The sequence below is a fragment of the Prorops nasuta genome, unplaced genomic scaffold (genome assembly GCF_024137725.1).
Source record: "Prorops nasuta isolate Cenicafe-Biocafe unplaced genomic scaffold, Cenicafe_Pnas_1.2 PNAS00454, whole genome shotgun sequence".
In the NCBI taxonomy this organism is placed as follows: Eukaryota; Metazoa; Arthropoda; class Insecta; order Hymenoptera; family Bethylidae; genus Prorops; species Prorops nasuta.
In genome coordinates this window covers 8-11430 of record NW_027117250.1, presented here as the reverse complement: position 1 = coordinate 11430, position 11423 = coordinate 8, and the positions used below count along the sequence as shown (strand labels likewise).

At 34.6% G+C, this 11423-nt stretch overlaps 1 protein-coding gene across 2 annotated transcripts; it reads right to left on the bottom strand.

Annotated features, from left to right (window-relative positions):
• Positions 1–514: 514 nt before the first annotated feature.
• On the bottom strand, positions 515–3711 carry LOC136785518 (uncharacterized). 2 transcript variants are annotated; one of them, XM_066746568.1, is made up of 4 exons: positions 3616–3711; positions 3354–3453; positions 1502–2625; positions 515–1408 (listed from the first exon to the last, which is right to left on the bottom strand). In XM_066746568.1, the coding sequence occupies exons 1-4, from the start codon at positions 3628–3630 to the stop codon at positions 965–967; spliced, it is 1683 nt and encodes a 560-aa protein (XP_066602665.1). In that variant the 5' UTR covers positions 3631–3711; the 3' UTR covers positions 515–964. The 2 variants fall into 2 exon arrangements, with proteins under 2 accessions (XP_066602665.1, XP_066602666.1); XM_066746569.1 differs by having other exon boundaries at positions 1502–2574.
• Positions 3712–11423: the final 7712 nt, after the last annotated feature.

Here is an 11423-nt window from a genome sequence, read left to right as displayed (position 1 = left end):
CATTTTTAGGTATATTTGTTTCTTCTTGGTCTCCAATTTGTCATATAACTTTTCTTCAGCGCGCTACAAGGCCTAATTTTCAATATTATTATGACCAACAAAATTACAAGTATTTATAATTTTTATGAAAACTTTTTTTTATAATTTTTAGAAACCGAGTTTTTAGCGCGCTTCAGTACAGTCAAAAGAGTAAATTTAATCTTTACAAAAAAGTTCATATTCCTAATAGTTTGGAAGATAAACTTGAATGAGTGTTAGAGTTGCTCAATCCATCCCCTTAAAGAAATTCAAATTTAAACATTTGTTTCTGACTCGATTAGAATATAATGAATTACGTGACGATACAATTTGGTTTAAATTAAACGAATAAATTGACCTCAGAGAAAAGTAATTTTGCTGCTGGTAAATTGTTAATATTTTTTATAACATTACAATAATTCATATTAAAATTTGAATGCAATAAAACATAAATTAATTAAATTTATTTTATTTCCAGATACCATTAAACATTGAAATGTAGGATTAACGAAATTTTTAATTAAGAAAAAGTTAGACAAAGATGGAATAATTTAACTGCAATGAATTGAATAACAAAACATATATGAAATGAAATAGATACAAGTTTTTCACAAAATAGTTATAATTTTACTGACGAACAATATTGGTTAAACAAATGGAAAAATCTAAAAAAAAGATATAAAGATATAAAAGTTCATAATGAGTTAACTAGAGTAAATAGACATTGGATTAATTAAAAAAAAATTAATAATACATGGTCTTTTCCTAGAGTTTAAAGAAATATACACGTTTTCTTAAAAATAATTTATTATTGTCAATTTATTCCAACTATTTTTCTTGACTATATAGGAAGGAACAATAAAGTCTAATTAATTAAATGATTATAGTTAAAAACCAAAAATTTAAGCTCAAACTATAAAAATTATATTGAAAATCATAAGCAATTTTATATAGTTGTTAACATAAAAATTATTTTTCTAGATTGATCAGAAAATCTTGGGTCATATTTTAGGCAACACATTGTACACTTTTCTAAAACAGTAAGCCACTGCTCTATTTTGCGTAAAATAGAGTTTTGTACTTTTTGAATTATACAAATATGATTTAATAATTTGTTACTCCATAAATCAGTTTTGCCCAAATCATTCAGTGATGTAACATTTTCTTGGTGATTCACAGAGGTAACTACAGACAATTTTTTCAGTAAAGCAAGTGTAGCGAAAACTAATAACTGCATTTTTGGGATATAAGAACAATTAATATATATCTTTGATAAATGCTTTACTAAATTTGACATTTCTGAGAATAAAAAGTCTAATATATCAATGCATATTGTTGCTGTGTCACATAATTTCAAAATTATACAGATGCGGTATTCCCATAAAGAAACCTAAAATGTGAATTTTTTAGAAATTTGTACTTGCATTATAATGTAAAAAACATGTTTCCTAATAATACATAATAGTGTATAAAAAAATTTAACCTTTGTTAATTCATCTTTATTTAGCATTTCACTGAAGACAATTTTTATTGTTTGAACTATTGCTATTACACATACATTAGACAGTGAATTGTTTTCTCCAATACTGAGTATATCAGAAAAATTAAGTACTGCTTGGACTGCTTCTTGCTCTAATGTATTTGTCCAACGTTTCCACCTTATATACTGTCTTGCTATATCTTCACTTTTTAAAGCATTCAAAATCATTCTAACTGATTCAAGTGCAACATCGCACATATTTGAATTTTGTAGCAAAAAATTGATATATTCAGATGATACCAGCTTATTTGATTTTCTCATCTTTTTATTTGGTGACATGAATTTTGTGTACCCAACTGGAGAATTAGCCTTTTTTGAAAATAGTTTATTACTTTCAATTGCATTGATAAACCTACTTTTATTGGTACGATTACAGTTTACAGGGCTTTTAAAGTTGCTAATTTTCAATGACATTAAATCTTTTTGCTTCAAATTGTATATCCCAGTTATAATGCATTTAAGATTTTTTGATTTTTTTTTTGAAATTTTTAAGGGGCTTAACATGGATTTTAGATTTTCATAGCTATGTAAACGATTATTTTTCATTTTCAATGTATCGCAGTTATTTATATTTACCAATGTGTCATAAGCACTATCTGTTTCTTGCAGCATCTGTTTCAATGTATGTCTATATTGATTATTTGGTGAGTCAGGAATAATAGTTTGACTTAAAGGTACTGAAGCAACTTCTGGAGTATCTACTACAAGTATGTTATCATTTAAATTTATCTCAGATCGTTTCTTTTGAAAGTCATTGACAGAGTCATAATTAAATCCTTTTAACATATGTATTGATTCTTCTACATGATTAATTGAAATAGTTTTTGCAGACATAATTATTGACTTTAACCATACTATAGCTTGTACAAATAATATTTCTGATGTATATGGGAATAAAATATTTGATTTTTCTAACGATATCTCTGATATTTCTTTTGGTTTTTTCCATAAATGAGAACAGCGATAACAAATGAAGTAGCTTCCAATATATTTACTTCTACATACTGTAGGATCATCTAACAAAAGATCTTGTATTACAGTGTCTGATCTTGAATCTACATTTTGTGCTATAATTTAAGTAAAACCTAGCATATAGTCTCTAAATTTATTTTAACTATAATAAATAATAAATCAATATAAAGGGTCTACCATTTAAGGCTGTTTCAAATAAACAGTTAAGCTTATCATGAGTTAAAATGGTGTGGTCTGAATTACAGAAATTATTTATTAACTTGAGTTTATATAACAAGATAAACCTTAATTAAAGAATTTAAGTTAAATACCCTTATTTCTAGGACAAACCCTCTGGTTGAAGTTAAACCATTGTTAGATTGTTATAGTTCCTTTTACAAGAACTATATTACTTTAACTAAAGGGTTTGCACTGTGTTCTAGAAGTTGCACAGTATATACGTAAGTAATGTATCTCAATAACAACACATATAAAAATTAAATTTCAGCTTTTGAAATTTCTTAAGCCCCTTAATATTTGCATTGAACTAAGTTTTAAGAAAGCTTATTTGCTTTTCAAGGGTTGCATAAGGGAACATAAACATTTTTCGATATATATACTTTGGACTGTTTAAATTGGTAGACCCTATATAGAAAGTAACAGACATTAGTGTTATGATATATTACTCTATGAATTAACAATCAAACTTAAAAGAAACAGTTAATAATTATCTTATCAATACTTTATCTAGAAATTAAAAATTTAATTTTGACATCTAGAGTAACGTTGTTTCAAAGTTATGTTTGTAAATATAATGAGTAATATTTAAAAAAAAATAACTTACAAAAACATTGGTCATTAATTATGTCACCATCTAAGTCATCATTAAAAGATTGTACATAATGCTTCAGTTTATGGTAAATGGCTTCTTTATCTTGTTTGTGCTAGTTGTAAATTTCACAATTACATTTGCAACAAAAATTAAAGTTAAACAAATATTTGAAAAAATTATTTAATTAGTACAACGAAATGTTGATATAATTGTAGTATAAATGCAACTAATATTAAATATTTCAAATTTGAAAGCAATTCATATGCAATATTACCTTAAAAAATGTCATTGGAGCAATACTATTCTTTAAATTACTTTTGAATAAATATTTTGCGAAAAAGAGACTTTTTCAAATGTATGCAGGAAAATGAAATCAGCAGGATTAGATGGATTGGAATCTTTTTACAGTCGTGCAACTGGTAGAAACAATAAACTAGATTCCCTAGGGACGTTTACGTTCGTGGACGTTTATTTTCAGGGATCAGATCCAGATCTCGGATCAAACTTACCGTAGTGTCGCAACTTACGAAAAAAAAATACTAGATCACCCTAGACTAATCCGGATCTAGTGAGGAGGCTTTCGCGAGAGTGAATCCGGATCCAGATTTAAGTAGAGTAATTAGGGCCTATTCAAGTGTGGAAATTTTAGCTCGCATTAGTGGCATTATTCTAATCAACAAAAGGTAAATATTAAATTTCCAATTTGTTTTGCTAAAAATAAAGAAAGAGGTATAATAATTATTAATAATTTTCAATTTTTATATAATATATTAATTTTCTTACATAATTTCTCTTAATAACATATTATTTACAGATTAAACAATGGATTATATGAATTTATGGAATATTTTATTTGAAAATGATGAGGAGGAAGATGATGTATTATTATCTTCCTCCTCATCATTTTCAAATAAAATATTCCATAAATTCATATAATCCATTGTTTAATCTGTAAATAATATGTTATTAAGAGAAATTATGTAAGAAAATTAATATATTATATAAAAATTGAAAATTATTAATGACTATTATACTTCTTTCTTTATCTTTAGCAAAACAAATTGGAAATTTAATATTTACCTTTTGTTGATTAGAATAATGCCACTAATGAGAGCTAAAATTTCCACACCTGAATAGGCCCTAATTACTCTACTTAAATCTGGATCCGGATTCACTCTCGCGAAAGCCTCCTCACTAGATCCGGATTAGTCTAGGGTGATCTAGTTTTTTTTTCGTAAGCTGCGACACTGCGGTAAGTCTGATCCGAGATCTGGATCTAATCCCTGAAAATAAACGTCCCGTGATCCGATCCAGTGCTGGGATTCTGTGGGTGCATCCAGAAGCATAACCGCTCAGTGAGCGCTCGGTGAGCGCTCGCCAAATCCCCTAGACAAAAGTACTGGATGAAACTGCTCATTCTGCTCAGAGTGAGCGCCCGCCATTTTCGCGAGCCTAATTTTCAAGTCGCTCACTCAGCCTCACTTTCTGCTCACTCTGAAGTTTTCGCGCGAAATTTAAAAGTTACTTAACATCCCTAGATCAGTAAAATAAATTTGAAATGGTTGCAAGTAGTCTGGGATACCGTTTCGTTGTAAAAAATTTCCTATTTTCTTTTAAAAGTGAAGAAGCTTTAATTAACTTTTTAGAAAATAAAACATGGCATTTGAGCAGCAATACAATATTAATGAAATATTATATGCAGTTACAGAAACGGAGGATATTAATGCAAGAATAAATAATGGTAAGGTTAAAAGATAAAAGCTCATTGAAATCCGACTATTATACAGGGAGGTTCTCTAACGGCGGCATATAGGAGATTCGTGTTAGTTGACTATAGCGCTCAGGATGATGGTATCTGAGAGCGCTGATTGGTCAACATCAGGTAGTGCCAACATGAAATGGTCCGTTACCAATAGATGAATACGAAAAATGAGACCCATTCGCCATTTTGGAGTGGAGAAGTGTTTACATGCTAGTTGTAGCAGAAAGAAGTGTAAAATGGAAAAATGTCAAATAGTGAGGTTACTAAAGTAAAAATGGAAAACAATGAATGGAAAGTAAGAATATTCTTACTTTCCATTCATTATTTTCCATTTTTACTTTAGTAACCTCACTATTTGACATTTTTCCATTTTACACTTCTTTCTGCTACAACTAGCATGTAAACACTTCTCCACTCCAAAATGGCGGATGGGTCTCATTTTTCGTATTCATCTATTGGTAACGGACCATTTCATGTTGGCACTACATGATATTGACCAATCAGCGCTCTCAGATACCATCATCCTGAGCGCTATAGTCAACTAACACGAATCTCCTATATGCCGCTGTTAGAGAGCCTCCCTGTATATATAAAAAGTATAGCTGTAATATTAAGTGCCTTTTATGTATGAATGAGCAATAAGCGTAATGTCCACACGTCCAGTATATCGCTTAGCGCTCACCAATCGGCTACTTGTGAGCGCACAGTAAGCGCTCACTGAACAGCTGTGCTTCTGCACGGAGAGAATTTTGGTGGCGGAGTTATCAGAGTAGTGGTGGCGCTACAGTTCCACGCAATTGGCGCTTTTACTCTATTCAATTGGGAGCGTGGCTGCCATAATTGTCAGTGCACTTAGCATTTCGAATATTAGAGTACCTTAATACTCGAAAATGGAGCAATCACATTATACGGAAGTTGAAATACAGATTCTTTTACCATTTAATTTTAATCTAATTTGATTTCCATAATTCGATAAATTATAAACGATTAACTTTAGCAATAATGAAATGTTAACCATTACAAATATCTAACATCTTCATACATTTAAGAATAAAACTATTTGATAAAATATTGTTTTGTCATTAAATGAATATTATAAATATGTTTATTAATAAAAAAGAACAAATAATTTTTCTTTAAAAATTAAAGTTTAATTGTCAAGAGAAACTTAAAATAAGTATACAAATCTTAATATTTTTAATAGTTTAACTTCTTAAATTATTACAGTTTATAACGAGTTGACAAGTAAAGTGTATCATTGATCATTTTCGTCAAACAATACACAATAATAGTTGTTCATCAAGGAGCAACGATTTTTCTTTCTCTAAATTTAGCATGAATTCATGTATTTTGTCATAATCTTTTAACAATGAGAATATTTTCAAACCATCTGTATCAAAAAATGATTCTTCCTTAATTCCATTGGCTATATAAGAAAAATTCAGAATTATAACAAAATCAGGAATATAAATTTCTTATTATCATGTCCCTACCAGATGTATAGTGTTGTTACCATTTAAGTAGAACGATATATTCTACTATATGCATTTAGTCTTAGCAGATTATGAAAAACTAAGCCATTTTAATACATGCAGAGAATGAAAGTATAAACTAATCATAATTTTTTATTGAAAGTCAGATTAAGGTTATATCGCTATTCAAAAAGTACTTACCTTTTAGATAATATCTAATGTCACCATAACCATATCTTGTAAGAAATTTGTCCATTTCTGTTTAATATTATATGTTCGTTTGCATAAACCGACCGACTACAGTAACATGAAGGAGCTTTAGCTGTTCAACTATTTCGAGTGCTATACTGTTCCACAATAGGTGCAGCAATCACACTATGATGGGTAAATCAGTCTACCAAAACCAAAGAAACATTGTCCCCTAGGATTAAATAGGTGGCGCACCAGTTGGGACGCTAAGTCTTCCAAATTTCTCTCCGTGTGGATGCACCCTGTAACTTCCCAGCGATGATTGTCGGTATCGCTAACTACCGATAGTTGTCGCTGCAGTAACGAAAAGAGCGATTCTGTAACTTCCGTCTATATGGATTCAGTAACTAGTTATCGACAACTTTCGGTAATTGAATCGAGTTACCGAGAGATATCGCTAAGAGCGATTCTGTAACACAAAGTTTTCGATAATTGTCGTTAAAAATGTCTCGGTCGCTACCGAATTCTATCGTTAACTTAACGACGACCGTGATAGGCGTCGGTAGAAGTTTACCGAGAAAGTAAATATAATAAATGTCACAAATATTTCTTAAATTAATATTTAGAAATTACAAAAAAGTACTTACAATAAATTTTCTTTATAAATTAAGGCTTACAGTAAAAATCGTAGGAAATAAAATTTAATATTTTTCCAATTTTTATATTTAAAAATAACTATATATATATAAACATATATGCAGAGGTTTTCTCTAAAATATAGAATTAATTGTATTATTTAACTATAGCACACAGGCACTAACTGTACATTGTCTAACTCAAAAAAATGTTAAAACATTAATTTTTAATACTTATTTTAATTAAAATATACATACGTTTTAATACTTCTTTTAAATAAACCGTGTTTCTTTTCTGCGGATTGGATCAGATCGGATTGGCATCTAGTCACAGTCACGCAACTTACAACAAAAAATAACTAGATTCCCTATAATCCGGTGTGTCTATTCCTGGTCGGATTGGATCGGATCGGATTAAGATGGCGACGCCCATGGTCTGCTAAAGTGATGTGTCAAAATGACATTTAATATCAGTAGATGGAAGAACCGGAATATTAGCAATCAATCAATAATGAAGAGGTGCTCTCCAAGCAACAGAATTTATTTATGCTGTTGTAATACACATTGATGCAGTTATTAATTCAGATGAGTATAATTTAACTATTATAGATGTAAAATTTATTGGAGTACGAGATTCTTTGTGGTTTCTATGATTTTTACAGATAGTTTTCTTTATCACAATGTTTGAGATGCCTATCAAATGAGGAAAATGGATTACCAAGGATATTTAGGATGGATAAGAAACTAGACGAAAGGATTGCAATTTGAAGAAAAATGCAGGAATTGTCCAACATTTGTTTATTTGAAGTTTAAGTGCAGCCTACATTACATGAACTATATAATTATAGCTAATGGTTAATTTAAACTTTGTGACGCTACTGGCTATCCTTAGGGATAGTATAGAAGGGGAGGGAGGAGTGATCCCTCACCGATCGCGTTCGCGTCCCAATAGGCGACTTCCTACAAGACCCGGGCGCCTTCGATGTACTTTTGATAATACCCGAATATTTATTTATACAGAGGGGGTTCTAACCCTCGTACGCGAATATCTGGGATGGGGTGCTAATACAATAACTCAATAACTGCGGTCAAACTCTCTTTATTATACAGTCGGTTGTCAATACAAGACCCGGTTCTCTTTACACGTTATTGGTGTGTTACGCTAGGTCCTAAATTTGGACGCGGCCTAAGTAGTGCGAACGCGGCTGAAGTCCCGATGACGTACTAGCTAACCTCGCGCTCGAGCCACTAGTGGCGTTCGCGGCGGTCCCACCGCGTCGCGCGGTACTCGCGCGACACCGGCGGATTCCTAAGTTAACTACTACGCGACGCTACGCGGATAAGTCCCACTTCCCGCGCGTGCGCGTCACGCGACGGTTATTCGCACTCACTCCGTTCCCGCGTACTCAAACACAACAACAACCCGGATTGTTTACTCTCGAAAGTCTAAGGTCGCGAGTCCTCACGATAATTATATTAAGTCCGCGGCCTTGAACTGACTGAAGGGAACGTTCCTGTCAACGGTCAAACGCACAACGAATCGATGTAATCGCGAACACTTTTACTAATTCGCGCTTTTACACATTATGACATTCGTTATCGGTCCGACGGAGTGACCACTCCGCTAGGTTGCCCGCTTACCCGTGACAGGTGAGCTGGGCCAGCGGTTCCCTATAAAACCGTTCGGTGCTACGAGCCCTAAAGCCCTAGCACGCCCCGGGACGTCACGGGACTTTACTACAGAACGAATAATCACCCTAATTCCTGCTTTCAAGGGCTGGCTCTCTTCTTATCTCTCTCGTCTCTCTTATTCTATCTCTCTCTCTCTCTCTCTCTCTCTCTCCTTCTATCGCTCTCGCCCTTGGTGGCTGGCCCGAAGGGCTAGGGTGTCCCGTCGTCCGATATGGGTTCGCGGCTCCCTGGCAGTCGCTGCACCTTTCCTTTTTTTCCTTCTTTGTGTGGCGGCTGTCGGTGGAGTCGCACTATCTCGGCGGCGGGGTACTGTTAGGCACTATCAGTGTCACCTTTGACATCCAAACTACGTGTCTCGGGGCAGTCCGCGGGAGCAGGTAAGGCCCTGCGCCTGTCCCGCCGCTGCCCCGCTACACCCATCGCGCGGCACTAGGGAGCCGACAAGTTATCGATCCTAGATCAATACTTATCGGTTGATAACTCCCCAGTTCGTGCGCGACCCACCTATCTAGCGCTTGAGATTAGCAAAGCGCTAGATGGCAGCTATAGTAACGTTGCGAGAACGCAACGTTACAACTTGTTTAAATTAAACGGTCCTAAAGGAAAGAATTACTTTTTCTTATTAAATTAGTTCATATCTCTTAACCGATTAAAGGAAAGCTAATACAGTAGCAGTTAAAATACAAGAAATCTTTTAAATTAAATAATATAGTATTTATTCTATTTTTCTTTTGTGTTTAATAAGATAAATATAATAAATTTTGCCTTAATATTTGTAGATTCTGATGTATTATGGATCCACCTGCTATTATTAGTTTCATTTTTGATACCATCGATGAAGAAGATGAGTTATCATTAGAACAACAAGGCAAAACCATTTCCATATTCCAAGTTTTTTTACAAATTTTGCCTTACGTTACTCCTTAACAGGTAAACAAATATATATTATCAGCTATTTAATATTATAAATTATTTTGAAATTCTATGATTCTTTTTAGATTATAAATCTTATTTTCCTGTATATAGAGAAACATTTGAAATATTAATTGCAACCACTGGCCCAATCTTAGTTGAAAGAGGAAGTTTTCACATATCAGTTACAAAACAAATTGCAATTGCTCTATGGATATTTGGCAACCAAGAAGTATATAGGTAATTGATTAAGAACTAATTATTACACCTATCAGTAAGCCTCTTGGTAAATCTATTTCTTTGATAAAACTTTAAATTCAATATTATGTAACGAAGTTCCCCGTTACGTATGCGATATACCGAATAAAAAGTATAAAAGCTACCGAACAGTGGATATTATTAATCCCTACGTTACCGACTCGTGAGATAGGCTCACGAGTGGATTATAGCTAACGTCAAGGATAGACCCCGTTGACAGGCAGAGGCCCGGATGAAAAGACCGGCGCTCCAGGAAACGATGTCCAGGTTGTCCTGGGGAGTAAGGCAGGGCCATGCCAACCAACCCAGGCAACCTGAGATAAATAAAAGCGGCCTCGGGGAGTCCTAAAAGAATGACAGTGTCTATAAGTCCCCACGAGGAGGGGAAATAGAACATCGAGTCTGGCTTGAACGCTGGTTACGCGCGTCAAGCAGGCTGCGCGAATGTCGTGCGCAGACTGCCATAGCAGGGCAGTCGGAACGCGACCATGGGACTGTGCTGATGTGTCCGTGCGTGCTGGTGAGCGCGTGACGCGACACTCAGACAGCCATGGGTCGGTTCGCGTACGTGAGGCGTGTGCTATAGGCCAGCCTGCACGTACGTCACGACTGGATACCGGCCAATGCATAGGGGGTTGTGCAGGGGCGTAGTTAGCCCGTTGGAATGTGTCCCGGTGCCCTCCGTAATCCCATAGGCTTGCGCTATGGCTGGACGGGCCGCGAACATTGCCTCCGTGGTGGTCCGCTCCTGGCAAGCTCTATGCTTGGCAAATGATACCGCATGTTCCCGCACTCCTCACCACCACCTGGATGTGGGTGGTGAGGGATGAATGTATGCCCCTCAGCAGGTAGGTGTGCGAGGCTCGGACTTCCGTAAGGAACCCTCCCCTCTATCCACGACCTAGCATACTAAGCGACCCTGGCTACCGCTACCGTCCATGTGCATGGCCGCAGGGCTGTATAAGATGCATAGAGAATGGGGTCGAAGGACCCAATTGATAATGTAGGGTTGTTGGCCACCCAACTGACCAACTGGCGCCCTGATACCGATAGAAAAGGACGGGCGAAGGTAATGGGAAAACCCGTAGTGTGAGGGGCCCCTCACACTGACGGGAATAACCTTACAAATGGCGCCCAACGTGGTTTCTAATTATAGATTAAT